This window comes from Siniperca chuatsi, linkage group LG23, assembly GCF_020085105.1.
Source record: "Siniperca chuatsi isolate FFG_IHB_CAS linkage group LG23, ASM2008510v1, whole genome shotgun sequence".
Taxonomy (NCBI): Eukaryota; Metazoa; Chordata; class Actinopteri; order Centrarchiformes; family Sinipercidae; genus Siniperca; species Siniperca chuatsi.
The window spans coordinates 14,077,432-14,104,771 of record NC_058064.1 but is presented as its reverse complement, the minus strand read 5'-3'; the positions used below and the strand labels follow the sequence as shown (position 1 = coordinate 14,104,771).

The 27,340-nt window shown below is 39.4% G+C and overlaps 2 protein-coding genes across 10 annotated transcripts; one reads left to right on the top strand and one right to left on the bottom strand.

The window, feature by feature from the left end:
- Positions 1–34: 34 nt before the first annotated feature.
- Positions 35–11,954, top strand: LOC122871049 (dynamin-1-like protein). Of its 2 annotated transcripts, XM_044185602.1 has the most exons (19): positions 35–263; positions 779–920; positions 1,483–1,529; positions 1,613–1,684; positions 3,374–3,460; positions 3,831–3,993; positions 4,113–4,233; positions 4,781–4,912; positions 5,583–5,789; positions 6,003–6,123; positions 6,339–6,494; positions 6,573–6,662; positions 6,778–6,870; positions 7,796–7,849; positions 8,148–8,228; positions 9,472–9,603; positions 9,689–9,798; positions 10,727–10,886; positions 10,983–11,954. In XM_044185602.1, exons 1-19 carry the CDS (start codon positions 162–164, stop codon positions 11,037–11,039), a joined length of 2,127 nt encoding a protein of 708 aa, XP_044041537.1. In that variant the 5' UTR covers positions 35–161; the 3' UTR covers positions 11,040–11,954. The 2 variants fall into 2 exon arrangements, with proteins under 2 accessions (XP_044041537.1, XP_044041538.1); XM_044185603.1 differs by lacking the exon at positions 8,148–8,228 and having other exon boundaries at positions 36–263.
- A 76-nt stretch (positions 11,955–12,030) lies between these two features.
- tnnt2e (troponin T2e, cardiac) lies at positions 12,031–26,378 on the bottom strand. Of its 8 annotated transcripts, none has more exons than XM_044185623.1 (19): positions 26,134–26,378; positions 22,949–22,996; positions 22,820–22,827; positions 22,696–22,719; positions 21,837–21,857; positions 21,091–21,108; positions 20,806–20,820; positions 20,300–20,320; positions 19,794–19,805; positions 19,556–19,577; positions 19,403–19,463; positions 19,026–19,142; positions 18,847–18,924; positions 17,555–17,668; positions 17,145–17,257; positions 16,854–16,944; positions 15,811–15,851; positions 14,247–14,284; positions 12,031–12,219 (listed from the first exon to the last, which is right to left on the bottom strand). In XM_044185623.1, the coding sequence occupies exons 2-19, from the start codon at positions 22,978–22,980 to the stop codon at positions 12,185–12,187; spliced, it is 861 nt and encodes a 286-aa protein (XP_044041558.1). In that variant the 5' UTR covers positions 22,981–22,996; positions 26,134–26,378; the 3' UTR covers positions 12,031–12,184. The 8 variants fall into 8 exon arrangements, with proteins under 8 accessions (XP_044041558.1, XP_044041557.1, XP_044041560.1 ...); XM_044185622.1 differs by having other exon boundaries at positions 21,837–21,860; positions 26,134–26,375; XM_044185625.1 differs by lacking the exon at positions 19,794–19,805.
- Positions 26,379–27,340: the final 962 nt, after the last annotated feature.

Sequence of the window (27,340 nt, the reverse complement as noted above, 5' to 3'; positions counted from 1 at the left end):
GTACTTGTTCATTATTGGAGAACTACAACTCCCAACACCGCACACAATTTATTCTCCATACAGTGGGTGTTGTTGCAATGGTGGTGTCGATGGGACATTGAATGACTTTGGCTGCATCACGAAAATATCTGGTTTATTAATTTTATTCATAACCCGCGAGCATGGAGGCTCTTATCCCCGTAATAAATAAGCTCCAAGATGTATTCAACACAGTGGGTGCGGATATCATACAGCTGCCGCAGATAGCAGTAGTGGGGACTCAGGTAAAATGCTCTGACTGTGTGCATTTTGTGATATTGCGGCTGCCATACTAGCTAGGTAACCTTGCTTTACCGTAATGCAGAATTATTATTTATTATTATATAAAGATAACATTATTTTAAGAAATGTAGCTACATTTAGAGCAATAATACATATTCAGACACCAAAATGAATTGAGGCTACACAGACCCCTTTGTAGACCCAGGCAGGTCTGCTAAAGACCCACTCCACATCTCATTTGCAAAGTCTGCACAGGCAGTGGCACTGAAATCTATTTCGATCGTCTTCAATCAGTGCTATTTTAACACTAACCTCTGTTAGCCCAAACCAGGTCATAGCTTGAGGAAAAGACAGGTGCAATTAGCTGTGTTGGCTGTAGCCCTGATCCAGCATGGTTCCATATAAGGGCTATGCTGGATCTGGTGTGTTTAATCAAAAAGTAGATGTAGTCGGTTAGGGACTTGGTTAGGGATAACCTCATCTAACTTGTGTCTCTATCTGCGTTTTGTGTCTCCAGAGCAGTGGTAAGAGCTCAGTGCTGGAGAGCCTGGTGGGCAGGGACCTGCTGCCCCGTGGCACTGGTGTCGTGACCAGGCGACCCCTCATCCTCCAGCTGGTCCATGTAGATCCTGGAGATGCCAGGAAAAATGATGAAAGTGGTAAGCACCAAAATCCCTCCAATCTCAGCAGTGTTTCAGACCAGTGACTCCACTAACTTTAGCGTTTGGATTTTGCTTCAGTCCTTTGCATGTTGTCGGGATTCTTGCATACAGTACAAATCTTAGGCTAATAAACATGCATGTAGGGACAGGCCCATCATTTTTTGTGCCCAGCATGAAAAAAAGGCATGCTGTGCTCAGTATACAAGCACCATTTTTAAAGTTCTCTCTCTGTCACTGTCTTTCTAATCACTTGCAGATGCCAGGGTGTGAAAAAGCACAGTGCTTCACAAAGGTGCATTGTACAGGTGTCTTCACATTTAATAACCGGGATTAGCTTCTTAGTTGTGGGCCCTCCTCGTCAAAGCCACACCTTTAGTTCCAGCTGCTTTATTCACCTGACCAGTGACTGTCGTCAGGCGCCGGCCCTTATGTTAGCTGTGCTTGCTTTGCTTAGCCTCCTGCACAGAGTAGCTGTCTTTCAAGTGGTAATAGTTTACAGCTGTGTTTAAGGAATGCTAAGCTGTAACTGTAACTCATACTGTCTTGTTATGTGTCACAGGCAGAGAAGGTGAAGAGTGGGGCAAGTTTCTGCACACAAAAAATAAGGTATGAATTTTATGATACAAAATATTAAATTAATACCCTTGACCCTTGCCTGTCTTTATATTTTTCTGTTCCTCTTTTTGCAGATCTACACAGATTTTGATGAAATCAGGCAAGAAATTGAAAATGAAACGGAGCGAGTATCAGGGAATAATAAGGTGAGACAAGAGATGTTAAGCAAAGTCCTGTACATTTTCAAACAAAAGAATTCTAGAAATTGTGTTTAAGACAAAACATTGTTAAAATACATATGACACTGTGCATGACCTGCACAATCAAAAGCTGCAGAGCAGAGACAATATTTCAGGTCTCTGTAGTAGGTGCTGCCCGGATTTTCAACCAAGATGCCATTACCTTTGATCTTCAGATGAGAGCGTGGGATAGACAGAAGGATTTGATGACCTAGTGATGGAACGGGGGGTGGAGGAGATCTGAAGTAATTAGAGGATCTTAGATACTAAGAATATATTCAAAACTATGTATATAAATAAACAGCAAAACTTTAAGAGGAACTCATTACTAACTACTGTAGCAGAAAATGATGGGAAATGTATTCCTTCTTTCTATTGCCAGTTAGAAAACTAGGTGCTTATTCTGGGCTAGCTGCAGGCTAACCAGGGATTAGTGACCTACACATGTTGACAGAGAATTCAATGAATCCATATGCATACAGTAGTGGGGACTCAAGTTCCTAAACCTGAGAATGTGAGTAAAGGCTTGATTTTGGATATAGCCTTGAGCTCAGGAAACTGGATTTCACCAACATTTTTTAGCATGTAGCTTAGGGCTACAGGGGCTCAAGGGATTTGGAGATACTTCTAGGAAGCTGAAAGGAGGGCAAATAGAAGGCTTGCTCTCATGTATGTTTGTAAAACTTTGGGTTATTTACATTACCACGGGTCTCTGAGTAGCATGAGTGAGTGTCTCTCTGGGACCGGCCTCTGCGTGACCTCATCAGGGGCTCTAAGCAAGTCAGTGTCAGTGAGGATAGAGACCCTCCCCCTATAAATTAGGCTTACAATACTTCAAAAACCTCTTTTCGCCACCAGCAAAAGTTTCAACTCACATTTCTCAACTCAACTGTCTCTCTGGGACCTAGCTTAACTATACCATAACCTAGTGGCAAACTAACGTTAACTGCTTCCCCTGGCTAGCGGTACAGAGTGGTGGTACTCCCACCACTCTGTATCGCTACTTACCTGGAAGTTGAAGACACTCCCAAAAGGCCCATGCCCTGTCCTAGCCACGCCAGGCTAGCCATAGCAGACACCTAGCCCCAGTTTGTGCCTCTTATGTATTAGCATTACATTAGAGTCACAGAGCTAAGCATCCATTTCTCTGCAAAAAACAAATACACGGAAATCTTTGAAAAACCCAGAAGGTCATTTAACAACACTTACAGCTGTTCAGAAGGTATTTCCAGAATCCTCAAAGACTCTCCTAAACATCTGGATGAAAACATATTCTATACAAATAGATTTATCCGGTCTCTCAAGTTGCAACTTCTTATCCTAATCCAAAACAAAGATGGGGCCGGTGGCTAGTCGCAGCTTGGGAAAAGGTTTAAAAATCTTTTTTATCGAGCAGCGGGCAGAATGTTTTTTTTCATCCAGATGTTTCATTCATCTTTGAGGATTCTGGAAATAACTTCAGAACAGCCATAAGTGTCGTTAAACGACCTTCTGGGTTTTTCAAACATCGCTTGGTATTTATTCTTCAGAGAACCGGATGCTCAACTCCAGCACCATGAGAGTTGAAGTATTACCTAGAATATTATTACCATCAGGATTGACAGCTAAGCTGTTAGATACATAGCACACATCTATTCTTTTCTTGTCCCTCTGCAGGGGATCAGTGATGAACCCATTCATCTGAAGATATTTTCTCCTCACGTTGTCAACCTCACACTGGTGGATCTGCCAGGAATCACTAAGGTAACACATGCTGTACTTCCTACTTCCTACTCCCCAAGGCAAGGCTTTGATCATCTCGTACCCCTGGGGAAATGTGTTATACAACGCCTAAAAACCAAGATTTACCAGATAATCCTGGTGTTAATTTTCCTGTCTGGTCGATGCTTTTGTGTATTTGATATTTGTAGACTGCAGGGAATTAGGAACTCATTCTTGATGCTTCTAAACCTGCTGTCAAAGCCCAAGTGTGTGCAGGCTTTGATTCCAGCCTCATTAGTTCCTCCCCTCTGGTTGAACATGTGTTAATGTGAGAAATCCCCCAGTGTAGTTTCTAATGAATCAAATTGAGACTTACTGTGTCCTTTCTTTCAATTGGTATTGTCCCCTTCAGGTGCCCGTGGGTGATCAGCCTAAGGACATTGAGGTTCAGATAAGAGATCTAATCCTGAAGCACATCTCCAACCCAAACTCCATCATCCTAGCTGTCACTGCGGCTAACACAGACATGGCCACCTCGGAGGCCCTCAAGGTGGCCCGGGAGGTCGACACTGACGGTAAAAAAAAACTGAAAGGCATTATCCAAAAACATTTAGATAATTTTTTTAAATGCTGAGGTGTGTGTTGGTAGCTAATTTTGTGATATTGAACTTTGTGAATGAATGTGACTCACCAGGCAGGAGGACACTGGCTGTGGTGACTAAGCTGGACCTGATGGACGCCGGCACTGACGCTATGGATGTTCTGATGGGCAGAGTCATTCCTGTCAAACTAGGCCTCATTGGAGTAGTCAACAGGTCTGGAAAACTATATTTACCGTACTGAATATACTACGAAAGAATCCATTACTTATAATAGAGAATCCTGTGTCATAATGGAGACGAGAGGCTCAATAGAGATGTAGAGAACAGAGATAAGTGTACTATAATACATTTTTAATGCTGGTATTAAAAGCAGATATGTCAGTATATATTGTTTGTATTCCTTTATCACTGTAATCACTTTGTGGGATGTTATAACATTATAAAATATGATATAAACTGCCAGCTGTAAACCCATTATCATCCAGTTTAGTTTAATGAACATCAGTAACCATTATTTTCCATACAAAAACAGATACAGTATCATGATATACAGTACATAAGGCAGCATAGCAAATACGAGCCTGTATTCCATAAGAATATAAGATGTCATGATAGATAGATAGATAGATAGATAGATAGATAGATAGATAGATAGATAGATAGATAGAAGATTATCTTCCATATATCCTGACATTTATTTTTTATTTCCTTTATTGCCCAGGACTAACTGTTGGGTCTATTATTGTATTTAAACTTTTAGGAGCCAGCTGGACATCAACAATAAAAAGTCTGTGGCTGATGCCATTCGGGACGAACATGCTTTCCTGCAGAAGAAATACCCATCTCTCGCCAACAGAAACGGAACCAAATACCTGGCCAGAACCCTTAACAGGTAAATGTGATCATGAATATTATTATGTACATACTTTGAAAAGCACGCTTCTATCGGTGTCAACCATTTTAAGATCCCAGTATCACCGTGACAACAGTTACAGAAACAGAAAAATAAAATTCAAAGAAAAAATACATTTTCACCATGTTTGTGCTTCTGTAACTTTGGTTCAGCATTACTTCAGCCAGTTCAGACTTCTTGATAGTAAACTCCAGAGAGTTACCTTTCAGAAGAGACCAGAATCAAATCAAAAGAGTTTAAGAATAGCTTTAGTTTGGGTATGTCATTTTCAGGCAAAAACAATGTGAATTAAATGGACGGTTCTGCATGTAGCCTCTTAGTGTGCAGGATGCTTTCATTGTGGCGAGGTTAATTTTCCTTTGCGAGGTAGTATTCCCTCTGTGCACCAGGTACCCACAGCCTTTCTTTGTGAAAATATACATAAATATAATTCTTAATTGTTCCAGGACAGGCATTGGTATGGACGTAACACCAGAACGCATTAAGTTATGTCAGCATCAGCAGCCCTGTTATTAACAGCCATCAGAGAAATTGCTTTTGTCTTTCATTTAGACTTTAGATGTTTAGCTTGACCAATCACAGTCCAGAATATAATTTTACACATCTGCATAAAAACTAAACCCTCTACCCTTTCCTGCCATAATGTCAGGTTACTGATGCATCATATCCGTGACTGTCTCCCTGAGCTGAAGACACGGATCAACGTCCTGGCAGCCCAGTACCAGTCCCTGCTCAGCAGCTACGGCGAACCCGTTGAAGACCAAAGTGCCACCTTGCTCCAGCTCATCACTAAGTTCGCCACAGAATACTGCAACACCATAGAGGGCACGGCCAAATACATCGAGACGGCAGAACTGTGAGTACTGGTGCCTCTCCACCACTCCGCCACACGGTGACGCTGTTGCTCCAGCACAGTGAAAATGAGCAAAACAACTGCATTGGTTTCATCATTTAATATGATACAACTTGTAAGTTGAGGCACGCACAGCCTCTGTGAAGGAAGAGCTGACAGGAGAGTAGGCCGTGGGCTTCACATCACAGCCAATATCCCCCTGCTGCTATTTTTCAGGTGCGGTGGAGCCAGAATTTGTTACATATTCCACGAGACTTTTGGCAGAACATTGGAGTCTGTGGATCCTCTGGGAGGACTCAGCACCATAGATATCCTGACAGCCATAAGGAACGCAACAGTGAGTGCTGCTGCATTATTCCATAAATGTGACATCATTAGGGGCACTGGAGTTTCTCCTGTTATTGTTAGCTATCGTAAAAAAAAAACAACAGCAGCAGCAACATGACTTTTTTTTGTGAGATACATTCTGTTGCTTTTGTTGTTTGTTCACTTAACACAAGTTGCTCCGGGTAATAATTGCTAACCTGCAGCTCCCTCCTCCCCCCACATCAGGGCCCGCGTCCGTCCCTGTTTGTGCCCGAGGTTTCCTTCGAGCTGTTGGTGAAGAAGCAGGTGAAACGCCTGGAGGAGCCCAGTTTGCGCTGCGTGGAGCTGGTCCACGAGGAGATGCAGAGGATAATCCAGCACTGCAGCAACTACAGCACGCAGGTAATCAGCTCTGTCAAAGAAGGGGATCACTGTATTTATCTTGACCTCTATTCATATGCAGAATGTTTTGCCCTGCAGGAGCTGCAGAGATTCCCGAAACTACATGAGGCCATTGTGGAAGTGGTCACCTCCCTCCTGAGGAAGAGACTGCCTATCACCAATGAGATGGTACCATCACATTAATCTCTTTTTGCATTTTTGCTCATTATGTTTACATGTTTAATGAGAAGCTGAATCAGAACAGTTGATTGATAACTGAAGTTGTCCTCTCTTCTTGTCAAAGGTGCATAACTTGGTTGCAATAGAGCTGGCCTACATCAACACCAAACATCCAGACTTTGCAGATGCCTGTGGAGTCTTAAATAACAATATAGAGGTCTGTGCTCATAACAAAATACCATAAAGTACATTAAATTAAAACATTTTCTGGCAGAATAAAGAAAGAAGATGTGCAAACCTGACATTGCTTATTTGTAGGCCTGGGATTATATATTTATATTTTTAGTTATATAAAAAGTATTAAGCGCCATTCACTCGGAATGTATGGAAACAATTAAAAGCTGCAATATTTTGAATCTAATAAGCAACTTAATATCTCATTTTGAAATTTAACTACTAATGTTGACATTTAAACGCAACAGAAAACTGCAGATGACTTCAAGTTTTACAATTCCGCAAACCTGATTTTAAGTACTTTTTTGTGCTTCACAAATTTAAATAGAAATTAAAGTCTTCAATATTAAAAAAAGTGTATTCAAGTTGCTGCAGCAACTTATTTATTTTTTTACCTGACTTGAATTGTTAGGTCAGAAATTCACCAACTGAATTTGACCAACTTAAATGCAGTGTTTTCGAATATTGGACTCTTCTGGAATTTTTAAAAATGGGAATTTAAACCACATAAATTCAAATAGTAAAATATTTCAATGCTAGAAATTCAATCGCCTTTAAATTTCTACAAGTATTCAGTAGTGATTAAGTTTCACAATTAGGTGTTCAGGTTGTGATAAGATTCAAATTATTACGGCCTTTCTTTACTTCCATAGGAATGTCAGAAACTTTATTTTAGGTAACTGCATTTTCATTATATAGGAAATTGTAAGTGTGATTTGTAAATATTACACACAAAAAATAATTTACTGTGTCTCATGATAAAATGTATTTTTAATTAGCATGGTCAGTAAAACATTTCTTTAAGAAGTAGGATAACTTTCATTATGTGTTTCTCAGAAAATATTCTTACATACTTTCCTAGGATGTGATGATCATTTGTACCAACATGTGTTGTTTTGTATTTGTAGGAGCAAAGGAGAAACAGGATGAGAGAGCTGCCCAGTGCAGTGCCCAGGGATAAGGTAAAAGAAACAACCTTATTTTGAAATATGTAGCTCATCTGTTCTAATATTTGGTTGCAGTCTGCAGCGTCCCGAGTATAAAGGGGACTTGTGCAGTGTTAATCACTCATAGCACTACAGGATGAGGATCTGTGAACCAAATGCCTCGGATAGTTTCCATCGAGGAATTTTATCCCACATCTCCTCTCTCCTTCTCAGGAAGTCTCCTCTTTTCCAACCTCTTTTCCTCTGTCTTTTCACATTTCTTCTCAGTACTTTTTTTTCTCTCTCTTCATTCCTCCTCTCATATTCCTGCTAGTCTGTTGGCAAAGGCCCGACTGGCCCAACTGTGGTTTCTGGCGAGCCCCTTGCGTCTGGAGCAGATATGGACGGTGCCAAGGTGGGCACGTATGCAGCTCGCTGGCTCTGTGCGGGGCTGGCTGTGGGGCATGGATGGATGTATGGAAGGATGGATGGGCATGGGCTGCTGGCATGCACTCTGATCTTTGTCTGCTGATCCCATGCTCTTGTTTCGCTCTCCCTCAGCCTGTGTGGGCTTGCACTAACAACCAATGCATTCTCTGCAGAGTCTGTGTCCCCAAAGTTGGTCAACCTGTCCCACAGAAAATGCCTTCCTCTCTCTTTATTTCCTTTTCCAACCTCTTAACCTCTTGTTGCCCTGTTTTTTTCTTTGTTGTTTTTTTGTACATAGTTTATGGGAATTGAGTGATAGTGGAAATTGTACAACGATGCACCATCTACCCAAGCCTGTTTGGTCTGTAAGTGCATATTGCAATAACAATGGGCATGGTTCTACGGATGGCAATGCCAGTCGGTCAGTCCACCACTTTGGTCCAGACTGAAATATCTCAACAACTACTGAATGAAATTTGGTACATTCAAGTTCCCCTCAGGATGAATTGTAATAACTTTTAAATCCCTTAACTTTTCAACTACTGCCTTTTATTGGGTGATTTATGTTATTTACGACCAACTACCTGTAAAACTAATGACATTCCAATTCCAATCCAACATAGTTTGTGTTTAACGCTAGTTAGCAAATGTTAGCTTGGTAACATGCTGGACTAAGATGGTTAACAGGTTAAACATTATACCTGCTTTACATCAGCATTTTAGAATTGTCATTGTGAGCATGTTAGCATGCTGATGTCAGCATTTAGCTCAAAGCACTATTGTGAAGTACAATCTCACAGAGCCGCTAGTGTTGCTATAGATTCTTAGTCTTGTTTCTTTTTCTTTTTTTACTGCATTGCCTCTCATGTTTTCTCTTTAGCTGGTGCATTAATAGTTTGGTTCACTTCCTTCCTCTGAGAACAGTAGAGGTGTCTTCTCAATTTCATCTCCAAAACAAAGGCATTTAATTCTGTCAGTGGCTGTACTATGCTCAGTTATGAATGTTCAGCTTCAAGTTCTTATAATGTCTTTTTGTGTACATAACTGTTTTACTTGTGTTTGCACTATTGCATATGAACCACTCAAAGTTTTTATGCTACATAACCTAACCATCCTTTCCCTGTGAACCCTAATGATAAGCGAAGGGTGCTGTTCTAATAATTTAGTGGCCTTGGTGGTGAGATTACAGTTTATCTTTCTTCATTTTTCTTGTCTTCCTGGCCCCTCAGGCCCCGGCCACAGGGCCCCAGGGCGAGCAGGATGGCACTGGGAACTGGAGGGGGATGTTGAGGAAAGGGGAGGAAGCCCCTGGCTCTGGACCTGGAAGCCCCCTTAAAGGAGCTGTCAACCTGCTTGATGTGGTAACTATCAGCATGCTCCATTATGAAGATTACAGTATTTTTCAGTGAACGATTGATTAAAACATTGCCTTCCTTTTCCCTCTAGCCTGTCCCGGTTGCCAGGAAGCTGTCATCACGTGAGCAGCGGGACTGTGAGGTCATCGAGCGCCTCATCAAGTCTTACTTTCTTATTGTTCGCAAGAATATCCAGGACAGGTAGGCCAGCTAGTTCCTCTTTAAAGGATAAGTCTGGTGATTTTTTTCTATTTTGTATTGTCAACAAATCCCATGAAAAGACCAAAAGCAACAATGAAGTATTGAGTGTGTGTGTGTAGCCAAAGCCTGATATATCTTATTCCCTGTGCCATAGTTGTCCAAAACCTATTAAAAACACATCAATGAGCCTCACTGTTGCACTGGGTTACATCTTCCTTCATTACCGCTAACATGGGCACTGTAGTTTGAGTCGATACCACATACGCCATCCTGCTGCTGTAAATACTCACTAGTGCAACAAATGTGTATTAATCCGCAGCTGAAAATAGTCCCCAACAAAGGCAGTATTTACTCCTGTTTGAGTTACGTTTGCTTAAAACTACAGTGACCAGCTGTTTTAGGAAATTAATGAGCCTTTTTAAACTATATATTTGGGAACCGTTTGTAAAGATTTATGTCAGTAGGAACCAATGGGCTTGGGGCTAAGAGCCATAGAGAGGATACGGAAGTGGTTAAGTATTGAGAGACTGACTAACACATTGTTGTTTTTTTCATCTTTTAATGGGATATATTTACAATAAGAAAAATATTGAATATCGCCAGCCTTATTCTTTAAAATTTATTCATAATCAATTGTGTTAGATTTGTTTTTATGTGATCTGACTTTATTTGATCCTCTTTTCCATCCTACCAAAGTAGATTTTTTGCCATATTGTTGGAGTGTAGGGCCCCCTAGAGCTCAATAGGGATAAACATATTGTATTTAACTCGTAGCTTGTACTTGAACAGCTCGATACTTCGACAGACACGCCCACCTGGTGGGTCAAACTTGAGCCTCCTCCATCTGGGGGACAACACAATCACCAGGCCATCTTGCCTCCTTGTTCTCAACCATCTGTTCAGTCTGTGTCCTCTCTCTCCACCACAGTGTGCCGAAGGCAGTGATGCACTTCCTGGTCAACCATGTGAAGGACAGCCTCCAGAGCGAGCTTGTTGGCCAGCTGTATAAATCTGGCCTCCTCAACGATCTGCTGACTGAATCGGAGGACATGGCCCAGCGGCGCAAGGAGGCCGCCGACATGCTACAGGTAACAGACTCCCACCTTGTAGTGTCTAGTTTTCCCTGATGAACTGAGGTTCCTTCATCAGTCAGTTCATTGTTTTTTATTTTGTTTTGTCCACAGGCGTTGCAAAAAGCCAGCCAGGTGATCGCTGAGATCAGGGAAACACATCTGTGGTAAAAAAAATTTAAAAAATCAAAAAGGGAGCTGAACCTGATCTATTATCTCCTCACCATGCCTAAAGGGCCGACGCTTCATGCACTCATCATGTCTGAACATGAAGTTTTGGATTTGCAACCATGAAAATGCACTGTTCTGATCCCTGCTCAAATGTACAGTAGGTATCATATTGGCTCACAAGCTACCTGAAAGAAATGTAAGTTAATTGAAGTTGTTTATTTAAAGTGTTTGGTGTTGTCTAGAATATATGAGAATGCACTGCCTTTGTTAACTAATGTTCAAGTTAAGATTTTAGAAAACATAGTTACCACCCACAGCTCCTGGAGGAATCAAGAGTGCAGCCAAAGGCAAAGTACTTTTCATTTTTGACAGACTGTGGTTAACCGAAATGGACTTTTGTGTGAAGTGGAAATGAAAGTTTTGATGCCATTTTGGCTGCTCCACAAAGCATTCTTGCAAATGTTTTGGCTCCAGGTTATAAAAACATCAGAAAATATTTTTCATCTCCTCATCTGCAACCTTTTATATTTAGGAGTAGCTGTTGTGTCAGAAACCATGGAACCTCAGAAGTCATAGCAGGGATTGGTTCGCTGAATAAGTTGCTCCTGACTTGCAGCAAATGTTAGTTCTTATATCTGTGTACATACTCCATCACTTTATTTTTTGCACTCTTATCGCCACACTGTACTGTATAGAAAGTCCATCATCCTGACACTGTATTGCCACCAGAATCTTTATTTATTAATGTGTTATTTAAGTGTGTGGATAATATAATGAGCACTATTGCAGTTTTCTGCAGTAGGTCATTTAATTATGTTTACATATCGCTGCCTACATGTGAAATTTATGGTGCACTGTGGTTCTCTGTGTATGGTTCCCAAAAGAATAAATAGAGCTATTTTATTGCCACTTGAATTATTTGGATTAATTTGCTTTTAAGCTGTTAAACTTACAAAGAGACAAAGAGAAAATATCCACCACACAAACAGGGTCAAAAGCACAAGTTTTTTTTTTTATTGTTTGTCTAAAACCAGCTGTTGCAGTGCTGTTTTATTGTTTGCGCTACATTAATGTCATCAGAGTCAATACTGCTGCTCATTTTCAGACGCTTCCTTGGAGAACTCCTGCTGATGTTTGCTTCTATCTCAGCCTGCCCTTGGCCTTGCCTCTTCCTTTGGCGCTGTGGGGTCACAAACAAAAATCATTTAACAGCTTACTGTGTGCATGCATAAATTCATTTTTATTAAGTCCATCGTTGCAGTTTAATTTCAGTTGCTCAGGTATGTTCCTAACAATCATAGTGTGTATGCGCTTGACATGCTATTTTGACACGAGTGGCGATATGGTTTGGAGGCCCAAAGTGTTAACTAAATCAATTTATGAAGTAAATAATCATATGAATAAATACAGAAAAATTAAAGAAATAACCATAAATGGGTTAGTAATAATCCAATACATTTTTAAAACTCAGCTCATTAATATGAAATGTAATGTCATCCAGCCATACTTCGTGATAGGCTGTTGCTTTGGTCTGAATGAGCGGACAGAACTGGCTCTGCTCAGTTTGCCTCGATTGACAGACGGTGACCTTGTGATGAAAAGTGACATTATGAAATAAAACAGTCACTGGAAAAAATGGTGTTGTGAAACAGAAACAAAAGCGATTTTGAAATAAAGTGCCCTGCATTAAAATTCTGTTATTGTGAGAAGAGGCAGGATGAAATAACATTTCATAATAATGAGCTGAGTTTTAACAAAAAATATTTCACAATGTCATGGATATATTAGCTATTTTGCCAGATGTTAAAATATTTTTATTAATTTTATATTCTTATTTAATTATTCAATTTTGAATGCTTTGGGTCTCCATACAATTTAAATCTATTCTATTTAGACAAAATTCTTATTCAGCAAGTTTTTTTAATATTTAAATTAAAAAAAGATGTCTGCCTATATTCCTATGTAGACAGAATTTTCTTCAAGCGTAACATTTCGTCAGTGCATATGCTCTGTAGTTCCCCATGTGCTGTAGTTTTCATTAAGAAAATTAAATTAGGTATAATAGACAGTGAACTGGAGTGGAGTGATAGAAGGGTTGAAGAAGACACCAAAGCATCATGCTATTAGAAAACGGCAAAACACAATTTCACACAGATGGCAAATGATGATTGTGTCCTCTCAGCAGCAGCCTTACCTTTCATATGCTCTTTGTTCTCTTTTTGCAACCTTTGCCCATAAGATCTGATACATCCACAGTTTAATCTACCAGATATTTGAGTGTAGATACTTACCAACTGATTCAACACAGACGTCTCGCTTTCTGCCTTAAAACGTTGACATACACAACTTCTTATTAAGAAAATTTTTTTTTCAAGAAGGTTGGTTCACATCAGTTTACATTTCAAAATTTGTAACCGATAGTGTTACACAAAGCAGTTTAATAAAGTAGCGAATATGTGGTGCTTTGGGATGTTCGCTCAAACCATCACACTGCTTCTCTATTTTTACCTCCTTCAAAGCTCAAATATAGCTGTGGATCAGGAACACAATGTTTTTGGACTGCCTAGATGAAGATGTAAAGAGGGATGTTGAGTAATAGATGAGTGGAGAAGACTTGCTACATCAATTGAAAGACAATAAAGAATATTAAGCAGAGTGAGAAGCCAGTACAGTATGGTAAAAAAAAATAAATCAAATACTGCATGCATGCCTTAAAGTGGCTGACTTTCTGCAACTTTTTCCATGGCTGTCTGAAACAGGTAAAATCATGATCTATACTTTACTTGTTTACAGCCATAGGAAGGTGAGATCTGCGCTGCGCAAAGTTAGAACAATTTCTATGCTCACAACTCACTCAGTAAAGAATGCGTCACATGTTCCCACTTTATATCAAGTAGGATGATGTGACATTAAAAGGCCTTGGGGTAAAAGACAGAATTTAACATAATAAAGATCTGTATATGGAGGGTTCACAACTACAATTTATCTATTTATATGCATGACTACGGCAAATTTTGTTTTAAATAAAACACTTTGGATTCTCAATGTTTGTCAAATTATATCATCTGATTCAACATTTCCCGAGGCTCTTTAAATAAGGACCAAAAGCACCTCAATACTATGAAAGATACTCTCAGCGCCGATATGAGCCACATCTGCGATTTCCTGAGAAAACTCAGACGTGGTTCAAAGGTGGCTACTACTTACCTTTGGTGGTCCTGAACACGAGCCAGGAGCTGATTGATCTGTGGGGGGACAAACATGGAGGACTGGCTAAGCACAGGAACAACAGCAGACACAGGTGAACACCAGCTGAGCCAAAGAGCGGACCTTGTGGTCCTAAAGAAGAGCTCAGCAGGGCAAGATCTGTTCACCTGACGTCCAAAGAATTTCATCTGCGGATAGGCACTCGCCTCTAGTCTTCCTGACTGAGCTGATCATTTAACTAAATCCTAAAGGAAAGGCCACAGAACTGAAATGTGTCTCATCATGTTGTGCTCGCATCATTACACATTGTTGTCCCTTACAGCTAGAAATGAGGGATGAGATGCTGCTCTGACAGCAAAATGTGATTTCAGATCACATAGCTGTCAAAAGTTGAAAAGAAAGTGTGACCGCTGAAATTATGTTCTGGAGACACAGGGATCTTTTTTTGGATGTAAACATTATCATTCATGAATACTTTTGTGGACTTTCGTTTTTGGACTAAGACACATTAAAGGAATTCGAGATTTTATGAATCCCCCACCTGGTTGAATGAGAAGATTGATACCACTCTAATATTAGTCCAGCAAATATGAAGCTACAGCCAGCAGCTGGTTAGCTTAGCTTAGCATTAAGACTGCAAACAGGGGGGGAAACAGCTAGCCTAACTCTGTCCAAAGGTAACAAAACATGCCTATCATCACCTCTAATACCACGTTCACGTCATATCGTTCAGATTACAAGTAACCAAGTTGGAAAAAACTTTCATGTCAGCCTCTGAGTTGGAATTTTGACTATATTTCTGACAGCGACGAAATCTCGTGAAAAGAACTACAGGAAGTGTCAACAAACCTTTGGGGAAATGGCTGCAAAGCTACCATAGCTGGAAGTTACATCAAAATAAAATCCAATATTAAAACTCATACAATTGATTCAGCTAATTTAATGCAAACCGCTTCCTCTACGTAACATCGCAAAAATAGCTAAAAGATAAAAGGCTGTACTGTGGAGGTAACCATCATGAAATAATGTCTGAACGTTCCCAAGTTGACAGAAGGTTTTACTGTAGTATCTTGTTTGTTTAATCTGGATTTTGTTACCTTCGGAGAGAGTCAGGCTAGCTGTTTCCCGCTGTCTTTATGCTAAACTAAGCTAACGGCGGCTGCTGGCCCAAACCTTACATTTACCAGACAAATATGAGAATGGTATCAATCTTCTCATCTAACTTTCGGTAAGAAAGTGAATAATCTCCCAAAATATTGAACTTTTCCTTTAGAGTCTTATGTTTCTGGTTTCTATAAATGATACATAAATACTGACTTGCTGTAGCACCAGAATACCTGACTTTTGGGACTTCTCTTCCTGGATTAAACACAACCACATGACAGCTTCTGCAGGCTTCTTCATCAACACACACTACCAGTTTCACCTTCTGTTTGTGACTCAGTCACTCAGTCGCCCAGCTTTGTTCCTGCTCCACTGTCCAAGACTTGTGACCTTTCAACACACGGACAGCAAAACGACACAACAACCAAGAGGCTCACGCTCCTCATTAACAATTACTCACAACTTCTGCTGCTCATTGATTCGGGTCTGGAGTACATTAATCTGGAAGTCAAGCCACATTCATTTTAGATAGGTGCCCTCAGCCTTGCACTTAAAAGCACAGTACATACCGTTTCAGCTTTCAAATTCTGAGTTTTTGTCAGGGCTGTAGGCTGCATACTATCAATTTGTGTCAAAATGTTTGTCATTATCATTTTATCCCATGATCTAAATTCATATAGTACATAAATCAGGTCAAGTAGCTAATCTGAGGCTTTTTAATCATGTCGAAGGATTTTTATTTGATTTTATTCCCCTATTTTGTAAGCAGAGATCTCACAGGAATAGTAAGACATTTTGGGAAATATAAAGAAAAGAAGATTGATACCACTCTCATGTCTGTACAGTAAATATGTAACTGGAGCCAGCAGCTGGTTAGCTTAGCTTAGCATAAAGACTGAAAGCAGCGGGAAACAGTCCAGCACCTTTAAACCTCACTAGTTAACGTGTTATATTTTGTTGGACAGCGTTAGGCAAGCTGTTTCCCCATTTCCAGTCTGTGCTGAGCTAAGCTAACGGGCTGCTGGCTGTATATTTACAGGACAGACATGAGAGTTGTATCGATCTTCTTATCTAACTCTTGCAAAAAAAAGGCGAATAAGCGCATTTCTCAAAATGTCTTTCCTAACCAAATTGATTTAACTTTTACACTGACACTATAAAAGTAGAAAAGGTTTCAGTCGTAGTCATCTGGACACTGTTTTCAGAATCAAGACGTTTCGGCTCCCATCTGGAAGTCATTCTCAATTGTGAAAAAATGGGACGGGAACTAGAAATTTGGGATGGGAGCCGAAACGTCTTGATTCTGAAAACAGTGTCCAAATGACTAAGACTGAAATGTTTTCTACGATAGAACACTCCAGGACGAATGAGGGACTACACCGTACTATAAAAGTAGGTACATTCTTCTACAGGTGCGTATAAAAGTTTGGAGAAAAAAAAGGTTTTCACTTTGTCATTTCATGGAGCAACTGGCACATGAACACCCCGAGGCAAAGCACTTACATCATATTTCTGTCTCTTCAGTTTCTCAGTAAGATCGAACTTCTCAGCCTCCAGTGTCATCAGCCACTGCCACAGTTCATTGGCCTTCTCCCTTTTGAGCAAAATCCAGGAGCATTTCAGAAACAGAAAAGTAAAAGGCCATGTCAAAACGGTAAAACTATGATACAAGGAATGGAAAGTAGGTGGGACTTTATTCACAAACAAATCACCTGCATCAGACCGTAAATGTGGATATTTGCCTGTCTACAGAACTGTGAACAAGGACCACTATTAAAAACATAATATCCTTACTTCACTTTCTCTTCATTGAGATGGTCGATGTTGAGAGGCTTCCTCCTCTCTGCCAGGATCTTCTTTTTCTTCTCTCTCTCTGTCTGCTTCTTTGCTCCCCTCTTTCCTTCTTGCTGGATAGGAGAAACAATCCAAAAGGATATGTTGAAAGAATAAAAGAAAGAAAACATCAAATAAGCCACAAAGTCTGAATCTCTGATCCCATTTCTTGATTGGGTTGATTTAAGTACAAACATGTATTTCTGATCATGGTAACAGTCTTCATCTTCTGTCATTCATCTTAGCGATGGTTGTGTGTGTTATTGTGGGTACCCACAGTGCCAATCCTTCACATTTGTATGACAGCAAATTTGTAAATCAGTGAGAATTCAGTAAACAGTTTTCATGTGTATCTGTGTGTGATGACTGACCCTCTGTTGGACACCACCATACTGCTGAGTCATGTTTGTCAGAGCCTTCTTCTTCTTGGCGTCCTCATCCTGCTTCTTACGTGCTTCCTCCTGCTCCTTCCTCTCCTTTTCTTCCTGCGGTACAGATTGTACAAGACGGTCACAAGAGAAAGCAACACACCACATGTCCACCTTGTCTCTCCAACTGCTAAACCAATACTGATGGCAAAATCTGTGAAAGACTTTTACTATATTTGTAAGAAGATGTTTTGCCATGTTAGAAAATGACAATGGGCTTCATGTGAATTTCAAGTGAAACCCGCAATAACTAATATTTTGGTTACTTTGGGGAAGCGGAAAGAGCTGTAAACACAACACTAGCATATTATCACATTTTAAGTTGATATAGTGAACTTATTAGCAAACAATTGCCTAATTACACATCTAGCTGATACAGAGCAACATAATCATTAATTTGGAGTTCTGGCCTGGCGAATGTAAGTCAAATATTCACTATCCATTTAGCTCTGTTTTTGGTCTCCACCAGCTCCTGGGGGAAATATCTGACTCTTTAGCTGCTAAATGCTCCACTATGTTCACTTGCTAACTTTGTCTGCAAGTAGTGTACAGTTTTAGAGTGTTTTCATTGAAAACAGCTCCCTGTTGCGGCCGAAAACGATGCAATTAGAGCCGTGAGATTGAAACCAAAACAGTAACATTAAAGCTGCAAGCCGGAAAACCAAATCAATTAGCTAAAAGATGCTATAAAGCTCTGCAAACTGCAGCGTTGGGTGATAATTCTCTGTAGGTTTATCACTACAAGCGACTGCCCTCACATTACACATAGTCATTTGATCCATTGTTATTATAAAAATGTTGACTATAGCTGCTTTAAAGAAAAATATAATACTGAATTATTTAGTCCCCTAAAGGCAAAGACTTTCATAGATCCAAATCTATGTGAAATGCTGAAATTAAAGCTGCACAAGGCAATTTTGTAATGTGACATCAGTAAACTGCACCAATGACACTCATATTTAAAACATTGGCCTGTGGTGCTTTAGAGTAAATCCGAAATGAGAAAGATGGAGAAAAGATCAAGGATGGAGGATTCACTTTCTGTTGTTTAGGAGTATATATTTGTCAGAGAAGATTTCCTCACTAGGATACACACATGCTCGACACTCTAATTGTATTTGGGAAGCAAGGCGAAACCACACAGTGTCACAGTTACTTGTGATAGGACACTCTTTATTTATTGTATGTGGGGTTATGTCCTGAAAAATACATCATGATGATTAAAAGGAACTCACAGCGACACGAGCCTGCCTCTCCTTCTCCTGCTCAGCACGGACCCTCTGCTGTTCAGCCCTCTCAGCACGACGCTTCTCCTGCACATCCATTCCCACACACACACACAAACACACAGTGTAATTGTTTGCTGGGTGGTGCATCACTTCAGCGATCTGGCACGCTTTCCTGGAAGACTTACGATCCTGTTAACGAGAGCGATGAGCTCCTCCTCGTCGTTCTTCCTCTGAATGAAGTGGGCCTCGATCAGAGACTGCAGCTCAGTCAGATCCTTCTCTTGACGCTTCCTGTGGATGTCCTGCAGTTACAGACATACATGTTTGTATTGACATACTTATGAGGACCTTCAGTGACTGCATTTCCAGTGAGCAAAACCCTAATCAAGTCCTTAACAAAGTCTTGACCCTAAACTACCGCAGCAGACATTTGGTCCATATAATGTAGACAAACATTTATGCACGCAGACACACTTGCAGATACAGTATACAGGCAAATTATGTGAAAGTTTACAATTTTGTCTGTGTCTCTACGTCACTTAAAAAGGAATCAGTCACTCACATCAAAGTCCACTTTGTCTCCCTCTGGCATCTTTGGCACAGCTATAGCTGGAGCAAATGCCCTAAAATAACATTTCTGGGTTAGAATAAATGACCACTTAATCACTAGTTGGTTGATGTATACAGATTAAAATTCACATGACAAAAGACTTACTTTGGTTTGGGTTTGGAATCATCTATTATAATGGGGAAAAAGCGATAATCACAGTTACTATAGCACATATTTATATTTTTTTAATCCTCTATACAAGTTATTGTCTTTATTTCATCTATGTAGTCTTTCATCAAGACTAAAATGTTAAACTTAACAAAACAATATATTTGTAGTATAAAATTCATAACTCAGGTGTCAAACTGTTTGATCTTTAGATAATATGACAGTGCTCACTCACCCTGGCTCTCTCCTGTAGGCCGAGAACATTGAAGTGAAAGATTATTAATTAATAAATGACCCTCACTAATGGAACAATAGCAGACAAACAGACTCAACACACACTTAAAAATGCACAAAAGTATTAGCATCAAAATGTACTAAACGTACAAAAAGTAAAATACTCATTATGCAGAACAGCCCATTTTAGAATAATGTATATTATATTATTGAATTATAATTATTGATGCTTTAATGTGTTCATCACTTTAATGTTGCAGCTGGTAAAGGTGGAGCTAATTTTATACTTTATATACTGCTGGGGTAGCTTGTGAATTTCAGCAATACATCATAATTTATTTGTTGGTAATATTTTGTACATTTGCCTCTGAAAGGTAATGGAGTAGAAGTATAAAGTAGCAGAAAATGGAAATATTACAAGCACATCAAAATTGTACTCAAGCACAGTAAATGTACTTAGTTACTTTCCACCGCTGAACTACAGTAATGATCAGTAAGTTACAGTACCTTCATCTGCAGCTGGAGACTCTAAGGCAAAGGACATAAGAACATGTTAGTGCATCAGCTGGCAGAATACAACTGGATTTACTTTATTATTTGCAAATACTTTTTCACTTCGGTAAGATACCTACTTTATATATTTTGATATGAAAAACTTTCTTGCCTGTCAGAAGGAGAAATAGAAAGTCTAAACCGTTTCTGTGGGCCTTGTCATACTGGGTTGGTGTAAGCACTCTAGGGGCTTCAAGCCATGAAAGCTTAGTTTACTTTTAGACAGTGGAGGCAGTTCTTTTATAAAAGTGTGTTATCAGAATAAATATTAAAAGAGGAAAATATTTACACCACATCCGCAAAAGAGAATTGAAAACATTGAAAGTCACTATTACTATTTCCCACAAATATCTCAGCTGTTCTGAGATATTCTGAGAGCTGCCCCAACTAAATGACTGTAAAACATGGTGTGATGCAAAAACCAGAGTGATATAGTGTTATTTAGTCACACCATGCGTTACCTTCTTCTGCAGGCTCTTTGTAAAGGTAACGTGAAGAGGCAGTTGATCAGCGACAGCGATCATAATAAATGCAAGACAAGGAGAATAGATCAGTAAATGTTCATGGCATTTGGCAGCTTTGACATGGCAGCTACAAGCATGTGCCATATAAGAGGTGTCATATTTCAAAGCAATATGATGTTTTATTCACATATGTATACGAATATAGTTGTTAAAACTTTATCATTGAACACTATTATATATATTATATCGGAATAGAATATAACAATAGAAAATCGTCATTACCTTCTGCTGGAGGAGGTTCTAAGGTGGTGTGAAATAATGAAAATATGATTAAATGTGTCACATTGTCAGAAGAAAATGCAAAGAAACAACATGTTTACAACTGCTAAGGGAAATGGCATAAGGGTTAAATATGATAATTTTTCTTTGCAATCATAAAATAAGCAAGACATACAGTATATATGATGTGAAAAACATGTATGTTTTAACATATCAGAAAATTGTCAGATCAAATAAAATGTTTTAGATGTTTAAGCCTCTGAAATGTCAATATTCTGTCAGTGAACAGATGAAAAGAGCTACAATCTCAACAGTAAGCGGCACTGAGTTTTACTTGCATGCAAACAGTAATTTTGTCTGAGTGGATGTCACAATTTTCACAAAGTGGATATCTCATTTTGCGATGAAATCATTAAATACTAACTCAGCTCCTTGGCAGCCCAACACAGCAGTGATTTGTGAATAGGTAAGCATAAAAAATGCTAATGTTGATATAGGTAAAGGAGAAGTGAAAATTACATTTTTATTGTAATGTGCAGGTGGAGTTAAGAGTTTTTACTGATAAAATGGGTATGTATGTAATATTTATGATGGCACAAGCGATGCTATGAGCAGCACTACACATAAAAGTATTATAATATTAAGTGACACATTTAATCTTAGTCTTTTTCTATATGAATAGTATTATGATCTATAAAAACACAGATGGAATTATAATGGCACAAAGAAAAATATTTCGAGAGAATTACCTTCTACTTCAGGAGCAGCTTCTTCTATATAGCAAGAACAAAACAAGAATGAATGAAAATTCTTATTATTGTTGGCCAAAAACATGACAAAAGAAGACATGGCACCACACACACACTTGCACTACAAAATCAAAAAGGCATTATTTACCAACAAAAACATACATACAAATCTTCTTCTTTCAGTGTCTTCACGTGTGAGTGAACTAAACAGGGATTAGTGGATCAATGAGACTCTGGAAAACAGCTTGAGGCTGGGATTTGAACTCTGAGCACTGTGATGTCTCTTGGGATGCACTGAAACCAATGCTGGTGTCTGACATTCTGAACAAAGCTAAACAGGGATTGATCCAGGATCACACACTGTGCCCTGTTATCAGAAATGAGCCAAATCTCGACACAGAACGGGAAAAATGTCATCATCGTTCGGGTTGTGGAAGAAGTATGTCAGTGGAGGAAGAAGTATGTTTTAGCATTTTTTGTCTTTTTTCTCTCTTTTCTTTGTCGTAACTTATTTTACACATACATACTTGCTTACCCCAACCACACATGACACCTCACATACACCACCAAAATCTATCTTGCTGAACTTAGCCTCCCATACCTTCACTGCAGCTACATTGTTTGCTGTCATAAACTGTTTTGCTGTCTTGTCTTAATATCTGTACGATCTGACACATCCACCATTGTTTAACTCTGTCTTATGTCTTTTGTGTTGTCATATTGCACCAATGGTATAAATCAAAATGACAAACTGAAAAGCTTGCTGTGGCTTTTATCACTGACAGCAGACACTGTAACAGCAGCAGACACACCGGAAACAAGACGATACACACATGTGAAGCCATGCAGAAGCCGTTACCTTCCTCTTCCTGGGTTTCTACCTCTGAGGAGACATAATTAGGTCAGCTACGTCTAGCAACAGAACCTTGAAAGTGACATTTTGCTTTTGAAAACACAGTGAATGCTCCCAAACTCTTACTTACCTTCCTCCCTGAAAAGAAAAGAAGTGAAGATGTGAACATTCGGAGCAATCAGTCGAAATCAGCTCAGTTTGTCTGTCGATTTAACTCAGAACACTAGAAACACTACTAAAATGTAATGAAGGTACTCACAGCATCTCCCCCACTACTTCTTCTCCAGACATCTTGGATTCCAATTACCTGCATCAAAGAGGAAAGCAGACAATGCATTGAAACATCAAGAATCCCCACTTCAATTCACCACACAGAAGACAAGATGCATTTTTAATGAATTTCCTTCCTTGAGATAATAAAAGAGTTTTGATGCAGCTGTCAAACTGACACACACATAACCAGACTTTCAATTTTCTGGAGCTCAATATAAATACGGCTCCATATATTCATTTTTGCATTGGAATGTTTTTCTTGCTGTGATTTGTATTGTTGTTTGTCTTCCTGATATTTTCCTCTTTGTCTTATCGACTGTAATGTTTTTACAAGCGCTTCTTTCCCTCATTTGTATCTTCTTTTCTTCTCCTCTCAATGCTTTTATCATTTGTGCAAACAATTAAACCAAAACCTACAAAAGAAAAAAATAACCTTGGCTACATGCTGTGAGACTGGAGCAATTGTAGAATTTGAAATGATTCCACCATGGGCACTGCAAGCAGAGGCCCAAGGCTTTAAACAGCTCCAGGCCTAATCCTCAGCCATTTCCTCTTGGCACTGATCAAGGCTGCAGGCAGCCGACTAGAGTCTGAACAGCACTGAAACTATCAGGAGTGCACACATCTGAAGCTACGCATATCATATTGGCTCAGATATGTACACTCAGTAAACAATTTTCCAGGTGCTCAAAAGGCCGCGTGGTACGCTGCGAGAAATGTCCATCATAACAAGTGTGATTTAGTTCGATATTCATGCGTAACAGCTTATTGTTCTGTCAAAAGCGAAACAATTCAATCTGATTTCAATGCTTCTTCAATGTTTCAAAAATCCTCAAGAAACACATCAGCACCATGCCATGAGGAGTACCACTCAACCCGTAAAAACAGATGTATAATGTCCTCTGTGGCTCTGGAGGAGCTTTCTAAAGTCTGAAAAAACAACCCTGATGATGTCATGGATGATGTCATCAGGGTTTGTTTTGTATTGGGCTTGAGATTTCAAATTTGTAACAGAAATCCTGCATTACAAACCCGAGACGTGGGTGTTTACCAGGTAGAGAGAGTCTAATCAAAGAACCAATTGAGTTGCATTATGGGAAATGCGGGAACCAGGGTTTTTTAAGCTTGAGCCATACTAGGGACTACAAGTCAGGATATCATGGCCTCTGCTGCTCTGTTTTTGACCATTCTTGATATTTTGGGAAATTTTCTTATTTCTTGCTGAGAGGTAGATGAGAAGATCGATACCATACCACTCTAAAATCTGGAGTCTTGTCAACATGAGGTTGCTAGGCAACCAGTGAAGACTCAAGGAAGTCACTGCTCCCGGGTCAAGAAATAATCCAGCACATAAACCCCTGTAAAACCACCACTTGTCCTTTTTACACTTCGATTAGACAAAAAAAGACAGTCCAGCTTTGTCCCCCTGCTTCCAGTCTTTATGCTAAGCTAAGCTCTAATTCCTGGCTATACCTTCATATTTAGACAGAGACAAGTTCAATCATCCTCCCCAAGTCTGCCAACCTGATAAAAGTGCAATGCTAAATTGCTGGAGTACCCCTTTAATATCAGAAACTGACACTTCAATTTCAATCAAATCAAGAAAATGCAGCAAGTTCATATTCATTACACACAGTATCTTTCTTGAGTATAACTTTTTATTTTTATTTTAAAGAAGTGTTACGACACAAGATCCAGCCTCCTTAACTTAAGAAGACATTGGGGTATTTAGAGTCAAGGTTACAGGGATGTATTCAATAAGGCTATGCTATCATTAAGTCCCTTATGTGTAAATATATATATATATATATATATATATATATATATATAGCAGTTACATGTCAGAACATGATTATGCACAAGTCTCGTGGACCACGTTTTTTCCATGGGTTTATAAATCACCATATCATAAAAACCGGTGTCAGTAGGCTGAACAGTGGGGGAGAGCGAGGGTCTATTTTTAAGAATAACAGAGCGTACTTTTGAACAGGTGTGGAGATACTCCTCCAGACAATGGGTTTGGCTCACCTCAGCGTGCTCACAGTAAATCAGTGAGCTGGGACCCATATTCAGACAGGCTATTTTTGTCACTGCGGGTTTGGTCAGCTGCTGCTTGGGGGAACATTTTCACAACAATGCCTCTCAGGAGTTTGTCTTGTTTCTTAAACATATTCCCCATGATAAAAACAGGTTTGTTCCAGGTTTTTGTTACTAATAGTGACTTATACACGTTGAATGGGTGATGTTGGGATAAAGAAAATTAGCTCCACATCCCCAGTTCCACCCTCCCTCCTCCTTCTGCCTGGCTACGGTCCTGTTCTTTCTTTCCAAGTCGTTTCAAAGGGCCAGCTGCACATTCAATCTCCGGATATTTACACCTTCCCTATATGGTTACTATCCACAGTCATGCTCCTGTTTAAATTCTGTTACATATCTGTTCAAACATTGTGGTGCCTGGAGTCCTTGTGCGGTTGTTGTTACTTGTGTCATCAGACTGAGCAGCTGACGTCAAAGGACAAGGAAAGAGAAATGTGAAGAGGAGAAAGTGAGTGAGACTGAGAAAGATAGAAAAAGGAGAAATATATGAATACCATCTGGTTGAAGAAAAGCACTGACTGGAAACCCAGAAGGAATTCACAGTGTATGAGGGCTGTCATGGCTGGGGTATTATGTGTATTTGCTTTAATGCATGCGGTCAGTCCCCGTCTGGCTGAAACTGTGGAATAACACACAGTCTGACAGTGGCAGGAATGTTGCGGGTGCTGGTTTCGGCATTATGCAGCATTAAGTCAAAGCCCAAAGCATGTTACCAACACGGCAGTCTCAGGGGCGAGCTTAGCACCTTTATCACCAGTATATGCACTGCACAGATCAGAATACATAAAAGAAAAGCCATCATAAAATCTTTAAGAGTCTACTTAGGCAATGTCTGAGCCAGTTTAATTCAGCATTTATGACTTAATATGAGTAACAGCTAGTTGTTAGATGATGCTGAGGAATTTTAATTTAGCAGAACTCACTTAGGTTTTTGTCAAATTTAACAAAACATACAACTCAGTTTTATTAAAAACAACAAAATATGAACTGTACTTCAATGCAGATTCAAACACAATGCAAGATGTTATTGAGCTTTTTGCTGTCATGCACCCAGAGGTCATGCTCAGATCTTACCTCCTGTATATCCCTGAGGAAGAGTTGGGATTAGCAGCAAGTTCAGGTCTTATTCTTTCACATCCAGACAGAGACAAGTTCAATCATCCTCCCCAACCAAAAAGCACACTCTGTCCATCATGTGACCACATATCTTTTTTATGACTGGTTACGGTTGTCAGTTCTATTGTTGGAGGCAGAAGATGAGTTATACATGGAGAGGAATGCTGCCTTCAAGTGCTCCTCACAATCTACTACATTTGAGGCCAGAAATTGGAAATACAACATGTTCCTCCTCAAAGTATTATTTGACTGGAGATAAAAAAACAGATCTTGTAACGTTTTTTGTTGTTTCTTTTGAGAATTTATACAGCAAAGAGCTGCTTTGTGCTGGAGTATGTAATCTATGTAAGTAGAAAAGACATGCAACAGTTTTTAAATCATGAATTAATGCCGACTTTTACCATCAAAATTCTACCACATATTGGTCACTTGATGATGATAAAATCCTTCATTCAAGTTGACACAGTTCAACTTTACAATATTTCTGACAACACTTGAAGGCAGCAGAAGAGTTGACAAGGACAGGGTCCTTAGTCTGTCCTTTAAAAACTATGTAATCTAATTACAGGTCCAACCAACAGTCCAAAACCCAAAGATATTCAATTTACAACATTACAATGCAGAGAAGAAGCAAATCCTCACAGAAGCTGAAAGCAGCTGAAAAAATGACTTAAATGATTAATCACTTATCAAACTTGTCGTAGTAGTAATTCAGTTATTTTCTGTCAATCGACTATATAGAGTACCGAAATTGACAGAATGTTATCAGAACAGTCAAAAATATAACTGAATACACCAACAAATAATATTAATAGTTAAGTAATTAAAATAGTGTGAATAGAAATCTAAACCTTTATACTTTCCTTTAACCTCCAATCAGTTGGTCAAAAAGAAGCAGAAAGCTTTTTTTCCCCCTTTACCACCAAGCATCAACCAAACTTAGCCAGCAAGCTAACACTAACAAAGTTAGCAACTACTGCTACTTGGACGATACGTGTCACGTGGTACCATCTACTGTATCTTCTTCTTAAAGTGTCGCTAGTTTTCAAGGACACAGTTTGGAAATAGGTTGTAGATTTTAGTGCCATCCCTGACATTGTAGATTTGTGTGATTTAATGACTCTTTTATCATAGTATCACACAAACTAAGTTAAATAGCTAAGTT

Bases quoted from the DNA above. Each gene is read 5' to 3' on its own strand.
- LOC122871049 (XM_044185602.1), top strand. From the start codon at position 162: ATGGAGGCTCTTATCCCCGTAATAAATAAGCTCCAAGATGTATTCAAC. The intron at 6,124-6,338 runs GTGAGTGCTGCT...CCCCCACATCAG, and splicing joins CAGCCATAAGGAACGCAACA to GGCCCGCGTCCGTCCCTGTT. The intron at 6,871-7,795 runs GTCTGTGCTCAT...TTGTATTTGTAG, and splicing joins TCTTAAATAACAATATAGAG to GAGCAAAGGAGAAACAGGAT.
- tnnt2e (XM_044185622.1), bottom strand. From the start codon at position 22,980: ATGTCTGGAGAAGAAGTAGTGGGGGAGATGCT. The intron at 19,464-19,555 runs GTAAGTCTTTTG...ATGTTATTTTAG, and splicing joins GATTCCAAACCCAAACCAAA to GGCATTTGCTCCAGCTATAG. The intron at 15,852-16,853 runs GTAAGTGCTTTG...CTTGACTTCCAG, and splicing joins TGAAGAGACAGAAATATGAT to ATTAATGTACTCCAGACCCG.